This window comes from Prionailurus viverrinus, chromosome B1 (genome assembly GCF_022837055.1).
Source record: "Prionailurus viverrinus isolate Anna chromosome B1, UM_Priviv_1.0, whole genome shotgun sequence".
In the NCBI taxonomy this organism is placed as follows: Eukaryota; Metazoa; Chordata; class Mammalia; order Carnivora; family Felidae; genus Prionailurus; species Prionailurus viverrinus.
This window is the reverse complement of record NC_062564.1, coordinates 150,424,665-150,440,149: the sequence shown is the minus strand read 5'-3', so window position 1 is coordinate 150,440,149 and position 15,485 is coordinate 150,424,665. Positions and strand designations below refer to the sequence as shown.

At 34.9% G+C, this 15,485-nt stretch overlaps 1 protein-coding gene across 1 annotated transcript in view; it reads right to left on the bottom strand.

Moving 5' to 3' along the window:
- Nucleotides 1-15,485, bottom strand: part of LOC125164473 (transmembrane protease serine 11F) — a 71,759-nt gene that overhangs the window by 16,514 nt on the left and 39,760 nt on the right. The window contains exons 3-4 of the mRNA XM_047857229.1: nucleotides 14,750-14,868; nucleotides 1,169-1,236 (exon numbers count right to left, since the gene is read on the bottom strand). Of these exons, the coding sequence (XP_047713185.1) occupies nucleotides 1,169-1,236; nucleotides 14,750-14,868 (187 nt within the window). The remainder of the gene's footprint in view (nucleotides 1-1,168; nucleotides 1,237-14,749; nucleotides 14,869-15,485) is intronic.

Genomic DNA, 15,485 nt, shown 5'->3' with positions numbered 1-15,485 from the left:
TAAACCTTTATTGTGTTAAGTTATTTATGTTTTGGAATTTGATAGTTTACGTATGTTTGGTAAGTGGATAATTAGAGAAAGCACTTATTAAAATAAATGTTTTGATAAGAGGTTCAAAGATATGCATTTATACCATGTATAGGTCTAGAAAGCCTCTAGTTACCTTTTGAGAATGAATTTCACCTTGAAACATATAAAGAATCAAAGTAGGAAGGAAGGAGAGAGAAAGTAAAGTAAGAAAGGAACAAAAGTGGAAGAGAGGAGAAGAAAAGGCAGGTTCTTCTTAACCACAGGTATTTTTATCGTCAAGAAATGAAGCAGACTACTAAGTATTACATGTATTTATATTTGTACATTGATTGATAGCCACCGAAAAATTTTAAAATTTTTCACCAAAATGGGTAGAAAACAAGATACAGGGGCGCCTGGGTGGCGCAGTCGGTTAAGTGTCCGACTTCAGCCAGGTCACGATCTCGCAGTCCGTGAGTTCGAGCCCCGCGTCGGGCTCTGGGCTGATGGCTCAGAGCCTGGAGCCTGTTTCCGATTCTGTGTCTCCCTCTCTCTCTGCCCCTCCCCCATTCAGCTCTGTCTCTCTCTGTCCCAAAAATAAATAAAAAAGGTTGAAAAAAAAATTAAAAAAAAAAAAAAAAAGAAAACAAGATACATTATTTCAGTAAATGCTAAGCCTTTTGGACATCATATAAAAAAGTATATACTAATTATTAGATGGATTCTAATAATTTGTTTGAGACTCATAACATATGTATGTTTAATTTATGCATACTACCTCTCATCCAAAAATAAAAATGAAAAGGTATTAGAGATAATAATAAAAATGCAATGGCTTTAAAGAAAAATCTTACTGCAGAGAGAGTCATAGTCTGATTATTGGATAGCCCTACAAAGAGGATAACCAAAAAGAGCTCATCTAAATTCTACTTAGCCCAGTACCAGTGCCATTCTTCCCCTTCCAGCGTCTAATGACTGGCATTGCCTCCAGACATATTCCTGTCATGACTGGGAAATGTCTGTGCACCATAAGCTGACTACTCAGGGTTTATGAAATCTTTGTGTTCCTGTAAAGATTTTCCCAAGGGAGCTGGGCAGTCATGTTGATCCAGTACTTCTTAAGGATACTGGCTTGAAGTTGCAAACTACGTATACCTACCTCAGTCTGATAACATGAGATTTGATAAACCGACCTCCTCCAGAAGAACGTCGAAATATCCTAGACATCTGATTAGAATAATTAAACAATAGAAGTATTAGTCATAAGAAAAATGTTACTCCTTTGTCTTTTCTAGAGAGTTGAGGCAAAAATAAGAATTTTGTTTTTTTCCCAGATGGGAACTGGTTTATCACAGTGGTAAGACTAAAAGAGGTTCTAATTTTTGCAGAACTGAATAACTTTAACAAAACTGTATACTTTTGTTCAGCTTCTGTAAAACAGGATAACAACAATATCTACCTCAGAGTTGTTTTGAAGATTAAATGAAATAATGTTTCACACATTTCACACCTTGCCCGTCATATAGCAAACTATTGATAATGTTCATTTGATCATTGTCAAATGAATTTAAGTATCTGTGCTATTTTTAAAGGAAGCATCCTCACTTTTAAGAAAGCTCATCCTAAGTTTGTGGTATTTCCAAATATGGCATCCAGTCCATTGTTTGTTTCAACTCTTTGCTTTCTCTTAAGATTTTTTTTAATGTTTATTTACTTTTTGAGAGAGAGAGAAAGAGACCGAGCCTGAGCTGGGGAGGGGCAGAGAGAGAGGGAGACACAGAATCCAAAGCAGAATCTAGGTTCCAAGCTGTTATGACAGTACAGGGCCCGACGCGGGGCTCTAACCCATGGACCATGAGATCATGACCTCAGCCGAAGTTGGATGCCCAACCGACTGAACCACCCAGGCACCCCTCAACTCTTTGCTTTCTTAAATAATGATCCCATTACTAGAGCATTTGACATAATAAGTAAGGACGTGTCATTTGACTCTGACACCCTCACTTGTTAGTCATCTTTCCGTGGCAGGCAGGCTTCCAACTGGTACCAGGTCCGGAAATAAGTTTCACCACACTCCATACCATCAGCATTTTATTACTCAGCTTCTCCAGCCTGAGCCATTGAAGGATTTGAATGTTCAGTGAGCTGATTTCCTGGGACCTAATTCCCAAAAGACTGTTGAGGCACTGCCTCACAGTAAAAAGCACTGGACTGAGCGTCAGAAATCAGAAATTCCAGGTCCACATAAGTTTACAGAAGGCCCACCACCATGGTAAATCTTTCCCCTCAAATACTACATCCACTGGGAAGAGGGGATATTGTCTCCCTCTCCACAAGATTTCTCCCTCTCCTTGACGCCTTTGAACTAATAACAATGCTCAATAGATTTTACCTACTCAATATTGAATCTCTCTCCTTTCCTCCAACTCCACGGCTGTAGTCTAAAATCAGCTCCTTTGAAACTTGTGCCTGGGTCTCTGCAGCATCCCCTCACTGGCACGTTTATGTGGTTCTACTCTGTCTTTTCTCCCCTCAGTTGTTCCCCCACAATAGTACCAACCGGAGTGATATCCCCAAAGTGCAAATTTGAGGATGTGATCCTCCCACTTCCAGCCCTCTGTCTCCCTCAGCATGAGCTCTGCAATCTTATCCCTTCAGTGGCCCTTGAGCCATCCCTACCTTCAAAGCCTATTTTTTCATCTACTGAGTTACTTGCTCTGTCCTAATCCCACTAGACTGATTCACACCTCTATGGCTTTGCACATTTCATTTCCCTCTTTCTACAATGCGCTTTTTCCCTCTGCAATTCCTTTAATTACAGTTCTGATACTATTCAGACTCTCCAGTGACAAATAAGTTATCTTTGACTTGCCCTCCTCAAAGTTCAATACTCCTTTATTTGGGCCACCCCAGCAACTTGCACATGAGGCTGTTATAGCAATTATCACACCCGTTTACAATTGTGGCTTTCTCACTGTAGACTGTGAGCTATATGATGGTAGGGAGTGTGTCTGATTCATCTTTGTATTTCCAGTGTTTGGAACACTGCCTGGCCCACAGTAAACACTCAATGCATGTTTGATGAATTATGGTGAAAATCCATGAATGAATAAATGAATTAAAAATCAGCAATATGGTAAAGGGAAGAAGAGAATAGCACATTGTTTTGTTTTATCTGCAAATCTTATTGCAAAGTAGAAGTAGAAATCCTTTGAGGCACCTTGGTGGCTCAGTTGGTTAAATGTCCGACTTTGGCTCAGGTCATGATCTTGTGACCCGTGAGTTGGAACCCCATGTCGGGCTCTGTGCTGACAGCTCAGAGCCTGGAGCCTGCTTTGGAGTCTGTGTCTCTAGCTCTCTGCGCCTCCACCACTCAACTCTGTTTATCGCTCTCAAGAATAAAGGAACATTAAAAAAAATTAAAAATTTTTCCAAAAAGTAGAAATCTATGGGAATATAAAGCAAGGTGGGAGGCAGGAGACTCTAGTGGTGACCCCCCTTTTGTATTGTCATTCCAAGGGTTTGGATCAGTTTTGAGTTATGTCACTTATGATTTCACTAAGCTTCTCTGAATTCATTTTATTTTCCTATATCAAGTAACCTGGAGAAAAATATGATTTTAAGGTCTGCAACAATTTACATAAATGTCCCCTGAAATTTTGAACTGTGCACATAATGGCAGTAGGGGAAAGGATCAGGATTCTGTCATATCAAACAGATATAAGAAAGTACTAAGAATCTGTTCAAACTAGAATGTTATTGTTAACAAGCCTATCATCTCCTGAGGAGTTGACCTCTGTTTAAAAATGGGTACAGTACAGGATTGATGTGACCACAAATAATAGTTTACATGTACTAAAGTCCATACTACACAGTATACATTGACCCAATTCCTTTGTTTAAACCTCACACCATCTTAGGAGTAAAGTATTTTTAAAATTCTCATCACCCTCATTTTAAAGATAAAAAAAAAAAACTGGATGAGGACACTTAAGTACACTGGTCTGAGGTGGCATAGGAAATGCTGATTCTGGCATTTGAACTCAGGGAATCTGGCCCTAGATCTGGTGTTCTCAAGTATATTAAGTAACACTGACAACTCTGAGCAATTTATATAGCTGATGACAGATGTTCAGGTTGGTGGAAATAGAGAGGTCCTGGGGCAAGAAACGTTTAAAGAAGACCTCAAATACATCTTTTATGTCCTGAATCTAAACCTTATAAAAGATCATCTCTTGGGAGGTTGCTTTTTTTTTTCTGCTTCTGAAAAACGGTTCTTTTTCAGACACCTAATCATTATTGTAAGCAAATTCTAGAGAAAATTAATTTATGTTTATATTTTTCTACTGAGAACTCAGTAATACTACATTTAGTCCAAATTACAAAAACAAATTGTATCTTTCCCTTTTCATGTCCAAATCAAAGAATAGTTGCTGTTGTCGTTGTTTTTTAGAGATTATTCTATTTAAAACAAGATAGAGGTTAAGATAAAATGGGGGAAAAGTTCACCTTAAAATCAGATCCCACTTGTAGTCCTTGGCTTGAACTCCAGCATCAAAAAACAAAATGACGTGTTTGAAACAATACGTGTGACTCTGACTAATAGGACATCCAGTTACTATCTTTCACAAGCTTGAGCTTGCACCTTCCCTCTGGCTGGGAACTGCATTCAGATTAAGTCCTCATAAAAATCAGTAGTTACTGGATGCCACCTAGGGAATCCCTTTCCAGGTCCACCCACGAAAATAAGTCAGGCAAGTTTAAAGATTTTCTGCTACTGTCAAAGGAATATATAATAACAGAGGGTGAAAACACCAATAAAACAAATCCTTTGTCCCTTTCCTCTCCAAGAAAACTTCCTCTTAGCTTAAAAGAATTTTTCCTTCCTCTGAACTCCTAGAATACCTTTCATTCACATCATATATATTTGACAATTACATTCTGTACTGTGGAAGCTTTCATATTACCAAATCATCTTCTTGTCTAATTTTTCAGTTTGTATTCTTTTACACGCACAGAATTTTATACATAAACTATATTATAAACTACAATAAGCAAGAGACTGTGCTATTCAAATCTTGGCATTCTTCATAGTCTTACACAAAATAGGTACACAATAACATTTTCATTAACTGATTGATTCTCCAGCTGTGGTTAATCATAAACAACAGTGTGAAGAAAAAAAAATGCTGGCTTTTGCATCTCTTCATGTCTTTTTCACTATATTCTGTCCCCTTCCTTTTTTTTTCTCATTTACTTATTCATTCAACACAATGGATCAAGAGTTTTCTATGTTAGGGCACTGTGACAACACTGGATAAAAATTAGTAAATGAGGTACCTGGGTGGTTCAGTTGGCTAGGGTTCAACTCTTGATTTTGGCTCAGGTCATGATCTCACAGTTCATGAGTTCAAGCCCCGCATCAGGTTCTGTGCTGACAAGGCGGAGCCTGCTTGGGATTGTTTCTCTCCCTCTCTCTCTGCACCTCCCCCTTGTGCTCACTCTCTCTCTCTCTCACAATAAATAAACATTAAAAATTAGTAATTAAAAAGTTGTGGTCCCTGAACTCATAGAATAGAGGGACAGCAATAAGCAAAAATAAATTAATTACAAGAGGCAACTCATATAGTTAAGTAAGATAGTTTTATGGTTGGAGGGTCTATAATATGTAAGGGCTTTCCAAGGAGGGACATTTAAGTGAAATCTAAAAAATCAGAAAGAGTAAGCAAGAGCAAGATCATGGGACAATCTTCCAGGTAGAAGAAATAGAATGTGCAGAGCATCCTCCACCCCTCAAAAAAAAAAGTCAATATGATAGAGAACAGTGAGAAAGAAGGAGTGTAGAAATTGGAGGAATAGTCAGAGGCAGAGCATTAAGCTCCTTAGACGACTTTGTAAAAATCTTGGATTTTATTATAAGTACATAAAATGACTTATTCTAAGCCACTTATGAAATTTTAACCAAAATAAAACCTATTGTATGGGGTTTTTAGTTTTTTAATTTTATTTATTTTGAGAGAGACAGAGACAGTGTGAGTGGGGGAGAGGCAGAGAGAGAGGGAGACATCCTTTGCAGGCTCCGCACTGTCAGCACAGAGCCTGATGGGGGGCTCAAACTCATGAAACCATGAGATCATGACCTGAGCCTAAACCAAGAGTTGGACGCTTAACCAACTGAGCCACCCAGGTGCTCCTAACATCTGGTTGCTATGTAGACGGATATTAGAGGTTGCTATGTAGACAGATATTAGAGGGAGCCTGAGTGGAAGCAATGATTATGGTGAGCTGGCTATATGAATGATTATCTAGGTCCAGGATAGAGATAGTGAATTAGAAGTAGAAACATCAAATGTGAATGGATTAGACATGAGGATAAGGAAAAATATTATTCTAGCAACTAGATGGACAGTGATGCCATTTGTTGAGTGGAAAAATGTAGGAAAGAGAGAGTGAGAAGGCAACAACTTTCAAAAACTGGATTTAGTTATAACTTCAAGATGCCTGTGAGAAATCCATGTGGAAATGTCAAGTAGACCATTGAACGTACAAGTCTAGGGTTCAGAGATATCTGGTTTAGAGATAAAAATTTTTAGAATTAGAGTTATTGTATACCCATTGGTACTTCCCCTTTTTTTTCTGCTAAGAGATCCCTGCTTGCCTACAGAGAACTCATTCCATATGATCCAGTTGAAATTAAACTTGCCCCTTCTCCCACCTAACACAAGGTGGCACAGGTTTACTCTCTTGGTCACAGTGATTAGTGAAGGGTTGAGGAGGTATTCCAACTTTAGCCAACTATATTGATTCTTCAAAATTTCCTTCAAGGACTATTACAGAAAAATTTCTTTTCTTGCTTCAGTTAATAACCTGGTAACATGTGAATATAGAATAAATGTAAGCTATTTTGTCTGCCACATGGAGAATAATAATAATAGCTTGAAGACATTGTTTGAGCCTCTGAATCCCACCATATCTGAAGTCAAATGAATCTCTAGGTTTTCCCACAGTCTTCTCTCCCTCCCTCCCTCCTCCTCCTTTCCTTCCTTCTTCCTTCCTTCCTTCCTTCCTTCCTTCCTTCCTTCCTTCTGTTTGACTTGTTAATTGGGTTTCTGGTACTTTCTACCCAAAGTGTTCCATTTATTATGGGAATAGGAATTTACAGAGCAACAGAGCAACAGAAGAAGAAGAAGCAAAGTCAGGATCATGTCTCAGATGATCTGGAGGCCTAGCCAATGGGAATTATATGTCTATAATCACTTACAAGCAAATATTTTTTTTCCTCTTTCTTAAGGAGTTTCTTAAGAAGCTGAAATCACTTACAGATGATGAATTGTGGTAACAGATGAAATGTAGCATACTTGTAGCATACTTCCCTATCTAAACTGCATTTACTGGGAAGGTGTATTCATAATCCAGCTTCTAGAAATATTGATTGGTAACAGCTTACACCTGTACCTCTCCAGAGGCCTGCCTTGTCTAGCCTGAGCACCTCACTTATTGATGTCTGGGAGCTTATGCTCCACCTTACCTGGACAGCTCTAATTGGTATAACATAAATAGCCCAACCCTCTTACCTCTGGGTGCGATCACCTGTGAAGTAATTTAGTAATAATCTTTTGGATTATTCTGAGCATTGATTTTCAAAGTGAAGCTAATGATTCATAGAGGATGTGAAAAATATTAGAACTTCTATTTATATTTATTTTTCAATTAAAAAAAAACCAAGTTTTCAGAGCACTGGCCCTAAGGTGTGGAATCTTTCCAAGAGTGCACTGATTAATTACCTAACATCTTCAAGGGGAAAGTGAAGATCAGTCTGTGTTAGAATATCTAGCTGAGTGCTAGTCTTAGAAAAGGTACACAGTAATTCCTTGCTGCATTGCATTGAATTAAATAGTCACTCTTCAGTGACTTTTTAACATAATTAAACTAGCAATTCTTAGAATGAAAACAATTATTATCTTGTTTTAATTACTATTTTTGTTATTTTTTAAACTCTGCCAAAAACAATGGAGCCCACGTCAAAATATAAATCTGTTTTCTAAACAAAACAGTTTTGTGGCAAACCCTACCACACATCTTGCTCTGGCATTTCAGATGGGCCTTGGGGCAGAGAATGACACTAGAGAAAATAACTATCTTAATTTTTTTTTTTGCTGAACCTAATATTGGCACCTAAATATATAAAATAAATATTAACAGAAATGTAGGGAGAAATTAGCAGCAATACAATAATAGAGAATTTCAATAACCCACTTGACACACTGACTAGATCATTCAGTCAGAAAATCAATGCAGAAACAGTAGAGTTGAACACAATAAATTAAATGACCTAAAAGACATATACAGAACATGCCCTACAATAACAGCAGAATACACATTTTTCTCAAGTATGCATGGAACATTCTCTAGGATAGATCGTATGTTAGGCTATAATCAAATTTCAATAAATTTAAGAAGACTGAAATATCAGTTATCTTTTCTGATCACAATAGTATAAAACTAGAAATCAATAACAATAGGAAAATAAGAAAATTCACAAATATGTGGAGGTAAAACAACACATTCCTGAGTAAGCAATAAATCAAAGAAGAAATCAAAAGCAAAAACATTTTTAAAAAGCAAAAAAAAAATCTTGAGACAAATTGAATATTGATACACAACATACCAAAACTTAAGTGATACATAAAAAGCAATTATAAGAGGGAAGTTTATAGTGATAAACACCTACATCAAGAAAGAAGAATCTACAATAAAAAACCTAACTTTATACCTCAAGGGACTAGAAAAAATAAACAAATAAAGACTAAGCCCAAAGTTAGCAGAAGGAAGGAAATAGATCAGAGCAGAAATAAATGAAATGAGACCATAAAAATAATAGAGAAGATCAATGAAACCAAGAATTGGCTTTTGGAGAAGTTAAACAAAATTGACAAACCTTTAATTAAACTAAGAAAAAAAAAGAGAGAAGACTCAAATAAATAAAATCAAGAATGGAAGAGGAGACATTACAACTTATACACAGAAATAAAAAGGATCGTAGGAGACTGCTATGAACAATTACAGGCCAAAAATTGGATAACATGGAAGAAATAAGTATATTCCTGCAAACATGCAACCTATCAAAACTAAGCCATGAAGATACAGGAAATCTTTAAAGACCAATAACAGAAAGGAGACTGAATCAGTAAACAATAATCTTGCAACAAAGAAAAGTACAGGACTAGATTGCTTTACTGGTGAACTCTACCAAACATTTAAAGAAGTAATACCAATCACCTCAAACTCTTCCAAAAAATTGAACAGGAAGAAATACTTCTAAACTAATTCTGTGAGGCCAGCATTACCTGATACCAGAACCAGAGAAGACTATAGGAAAAGTACAGGCTAATATTCCTGATGAAACATAGATGCAAAAACCCTAAACAAAATGCTAGCAAACCAAATTCAACAACACATAAAAGGATCATACACCATGATCAAGTAGGATTTATCCCTGAAATACAAGAATGGTTCAACATAAGTACATTGATAAATGTAACACACCACATTAACAGAATGAAAAATAAAAATCATATGATCATCTTAATGGAGACAGAAGAAGCATTTGATAAAATTCAACATCCTTTCATGAGTAAAAACTCTTAACAAATTAGGCATGTACCTTAACATAGTAAAGGTCATATATGACAAGCCCATGGCTAACATCATATTCAGTGGTGAAAAGCTGAAAGCTTTTCCTTTAATCAGAAACAAGACAAGGATGTCCATTCTCACCACTTCTGTTCAACCCAGTGCTGAAAATCCCAGCTATTGAAGAAGACAAAAATCCCAGGTAAGAGAAACAAATAAAAGGCATCCAAATCATAATTGAAGAAGTAAAATTCTCTTAGCAAATGACATGATCTTACAGTAGAAAACCCTAAAGATTACACATGTTTCCTCCCCACACACCTCACAAACCTGTTAGAACTAATCAATGAATTCATTGAAGTTGGAAGATACACAATCAAAATACAAAAGTCAGTCACATTTCTATACACTAATAATGAACTATCTAAAAAAGAAATTAAGAAAATAATATAATTTTCAATAGCATCAACAACAATAAAATATGTACTAGTAAACTAGTAAACTTAACCAAGGAGGTGAAAGATTTGTACACTGAAAATGATAAAACATTGATAAAATAAATTGAAGAAGACACAAATAAATGGAAAGATATCTTGTGTTCATGGATTAGAAAAATTAGTATTGTTAAAATGTCCATTCTACCCAAAGCAATCTACAGATTCAATATAATACCTATCAAAATTACAATGGCAATTTTCCACAGATAGAAAAACAATCATAAAATTCATATTGAACCACAAAAGACCCTGAATAGCCAAAGCAATCTTGAATAAGAACAAAGCTGAGGGCATCACACTTCTTGAATTCAAATTATATTACAAAATTATAGTAATCAAAACAGTATGATACTGGCACAAAACCCAATATGTAGACTAATAGAAAAGAATAGACTACCCAAAAATAAAACCATACATATATGGTCAACTAATCCTTGGCAAGGTCACCTAGAATACAAAATGGGGAAAGTATAATCTCTTCAATAAATGGTCTTAGGAAAACTGGTTTTTCACATGCAGAAGAATGAAATTAGATCCTTATCCTACTCCATATACAAAATGGATTAAAGTCTTACATTTAAGACCTGAAGCCATGAAACTCCGAGAAAAAAAAAACATGGAGAAAAAGGCCCTTGACACTGGTCCTGGCAATGATTTTTTGTATATGACACCAAAATCAGGTAAATAAATAAATAAATAAGCCAAAAATAAACAAGTGGGATTACATTAAATTAATAGCTTCTGCATGGCAAAGGAAACAATCAACAAAATGAAAAAGCAACCTATGGGATGAAAGAAAATATTTGCAAATCATATAGTCGATAAAGGGTTAATATCCAAAATATAAGCAATGACAAAAAAAGAGCTTTTACTATTAAATCTAACCAAAGATGAATAAGACCTTTAAGAAAAACACTTTAAAGCTTTATTGAAATATAGTAAATATGGGTAAATAAATGAAGATATCAATTATTTCTCTAAATCTATTTGAAGCAATCTGAATAAAATCCCAATATAAATGTTTGTATGTGTGCATATGTGTGTATTATTTGATATGAAAAGAAAAGGGTTAAGAATAACTAAGACATACCTGAAGAAGATGGTGATAAATTCAGGTGTACTGGGTTGAATGATGGCCCCCTAAAAAGATATGTCTAAGTCTGGGAACATGTGAATGTGATCTTATTTGGTAGAATCTTTGCAGATCCTATGTTAAGGATTTCAAGATAAAACCAATGTGGTTTTATCCAGGAAAATCCTGAATCTAATGATTTTCATTTAATAAATCCAATGCCTTTATTGGAGTGGAGAAGCACAGAGCAAAAGGTCAGATGAAGATGGAAACACAGATTGCAGTTATGTAGCTATGTCAGGGAATGCCTGAACCTACCAGAAGCTGAAAGAGGCAAATAAAGATTCTTCCCTAGAACATTTCAAGGAACCCAACCCTGTTAATACCTTGATTTCAGATTTCTAGCCTCCATAACTGTGAGAGAATAAATTTCTGTTATTTTAATCCACTAGTTTTTGGTAATTTGGTACAGCAACACTAAGAAACTAATATAACCAGTATCAACACTTACTGTCAAACCGCAGAGGTTAAAACATTGTGGTACTGACACATTGCAAAACAAGCTGATCAATGGAACAGATTAGAGAGCCCAGCAACATCCAGATTCACATATGGAAACTTGATTTGTGGCAGAAATGGCATGGCATATCAGCCAAAAAAAAAGACTGCTCAATCAGTGGTGCTAAGAGAACTGCTTACTCATATGGGGGGGGGGGGGGTGGTGGAAATGAAATTAAATCTCTAAATCAAACACATATGCAAATACCAACTCCATGTAGAATGAATGCTTAAATGCAAAAAGGAAAAAGGATTTTTTTGACAGTGACATAAGTATCAGAAAGGATTTCTTTTATAAACACAAAGGGCACTAATAACAAAAGAATGATGTACTTAACTATATTAAAACTGAGAATACTGTTCATTAAAATATGTTATAAAGAAAATGAAAAGGCAAGCCACAAAATGGAAAAAAGGATTGAATTGAAAGAATTTTTCAATAATATAATGAACAAAGTATTCATTTCCCAAAAATGTTTCTAAGAAAAAATTAAAAACCAAAAATACAAGAAGACATGGTCATATTACACTGTATGTTAACTAAAGAAAAAAGAAAGAAAAAAGAAAAGTAATGGGAAAAAAATCATGAGTAGATATTTATAAAGGACAAAATACAAACAGTTGCTAACCACTGGTGAACCTTATTAATAATCAGGAAAATGCAAATTAAATCCACAATGAGTTACCATTTTTACAGATACCAGTTTGGCAAAAGTCAATTTTGTAGAAAATTTTGGTGAGTAGGAAGGGCAAGATGAACTCTCATGCCCTGCTGGTGGTGGTGTAAATGTCTACAAACCCCCTGGAAAACCATTGATAAAAATCTGCTAAAGCTAAGTATTAGCATAACCTATAACCCAGCAAACCATCTGCTTGGTTCATGACCTACGGGAGGCTCTTGCACATGCACTAGGAGTACATGCGCTAAACTGAAAGGATGTTAATTAGCTGCATTATTCAGAATTAAAAAGTAGCTCAAATGGTTGTCAATTGCAGAATGAATTAATAATTAGTAGTATATTCTTTTTAGGGCATTCTACACTGAAGTGAAAATAAATGAGCTATAGCTACATGCATCAAAATGGGAAAAATCTCAAAAATATAATGTTGAGTGAAAGAATGAAATCACAGAAGGATATAATATGATTACATTTACATAAAGTTCAAAAGAGGTAAAATTGCATACTATGCTATTTGAGTATGCATAAATAGGTGATAAAACCACAGAATGATTAAATCCAAATTCAAAATAGAAATGTTTAACTATGAAGAAGAGAGAGAGAGAAGAACATATAGAGGTTTCAGAAGTACTGGTAAAGTTCTGAAAATTGGTGGTGGGTTCTTGGATATTCTTTGAAATGTTTTACACACTTTTTAAAGTATGATGATATCCCAACAAAAATTAATGAAATATCAAATATCAAATACCAAGACACATCATTATGAAATTTTAGAAAACAAAAATTAGAGTACAAAATCTTCTAGAGAAAGAAGACATTTCCTTAAAAGAAACACCATCTCTCATCAGCTGCATGTGATAGAATAAAAAAAAATGAAGCAAGGTTTCAGATGGTCTGAAGAGAAGTGATTTTCAATTTAAAGTTTTATATTCGAATTGTTGCTTGAATGGAACATAGGACTTTTTTCCAACATAAAGTAATTCATAAATGTTACCTCCCATGCACTTTTTCCTTAAGGAAGGTGCTTGAGGACATAACCCACCATATCAAGGAAAATATGGGATTCAAGAAGCAATGGATCTCACATGCTAGAGCAGTCCTGTTTTAACCCAGGTTACCTCTCTGAAGTGGACCTAGAAAGCAACCAGTTCAAATTGAAGCAGAAAGCACAAAGTTTTGAGAAGAATGAAAGAAATAAAGAAATATTGAGACTTTGGACATATCTGAAGATATAGCAAAATGGTGGAGAACTTTAAAAAAATAAGTGAGTTGTATTTAAAATTGCTTCTGGGAGCATTCTTCTTTGAATAGCATAAGTATTGCTGCAACATGATTATTATAAACACTTGTTAAATGACAAACACTATTTAAACAACTATGGAAATGAAAAATACTTTCATTGGTTTTCAATAGTTAGAATCAACCTACATACAGATACATAACTAAATAAAATGCAAATACTTTCCCACATTGTTAATAAATCAGAGAAAGGAAAGTAAAATGAGTGAAGGGTTGGAGTGCTAAGGTCATCTTTTAATTGAGCTAGTATTTATAGCTAATCATAAATAATCATACTAATTCAATCTCCTTTCTACAGAGCTATTGCTCTGTTGTTCCAGAATAACTCTCCTAAGCATTAAGGAGTACACTTTAAGCTAATATACTGGGTTTTGCTAAACAAATCTGTGGTCTCCGTGGACATGCTTTTCATGGGACAAAAAATAGAAGACTATTCTATTTGACTTTCTACTAGGATAGGTAAAGATCTAGCTTGTCTTATATACTTTAAAAATTAGACATGCCTTGATAAATGTGTAACTTTTCAAGGTAAACCAAAATATTTGAGGGGCAGAACTAGATTTGAGATTGGTATCAAAAATTGCCAACATACATCCTCGTATGTGATGCTTTACATAATTTTAAAAGCAAAATAAACAAAATGATAAGGCAAAATGGCAATCCTATATTCTTATGGTGAAAAAGATTATGGAAAATGAACCAGGAAAGAAAATCAAGAGTTAAAAATAGGAAGAACATCTATTTGACTCATCAGGTTTTTTTGTTGTTGTTGCTAATTGGTGGCCTACTGTAATCTACATACGTTTAATGGTACATAACATTATTCTAAATATTTTACATGTATTAAGTTATTTAATCCTCACAACCATATGATCTATATATTATCTACAGTTCACAGAAGAAGAAGTTAAGGCAGGAAGAAGCTAAGTTCTTATAGAAACCATACTGAAAGTGAAACAGAAAACACACTCATAAACTTTTAGAATTTCTATTGAACTTACCATTCTCTCAATCTGATGACTCCTTTCTATAAACTCTCTTGAGCTTTTCATTCCATAATTTTCTTTGTATTTTATATTTGTTACTTTAAAAGAGGCAAGGTAATAGAATGACTTATCATCTGAAAGGTAAAAATAAATAAAAGGTCCATGCTTAAATATAATCAGTTTTGTGTCCCCCAACCCCAGGAAATAGATTTACCATAGTGCAGTTTATTTCTTCTTGGTGCAAAAATTATTGTGGACATTTTTCAAATATTTCATAATTTTATCATTGTACCCATCTAAAATAGAAAATTCAGGCCTCCAAGTATACTTTCAGAATACCTCATTTACAGTGTTTATGCATATCAAAATTTTCATACAATTGGACATGTAACATGGAAAGTAAATATTGAAAGTGACTACTGAAAGTCATATAAAAATTATCAATTTCCTCAAAGAATTGTAGCATAAGTATATCTTAGCTGAGCTGTATTATGAAGATACATTGAAGAGGCTATCAGTTTTTTCCATGCTATTAATAGGTACTAGTATTTATTGTTTTCACTTTCTTTTTGCCCATTTAACTCTCAATTCTCTGTAATCTACCCTTGACACACCAGTGTAACTCCCATTGTCTAGGACAACAGTCATAATATCTAAGAGCCACCTTTTTGGGGGTCTTTCTTCTTTTTAATCTTGATTTCTTTGCCGCCTTAATCATATTCCTTGAAACCCCATCCTAGACTTTATGGAG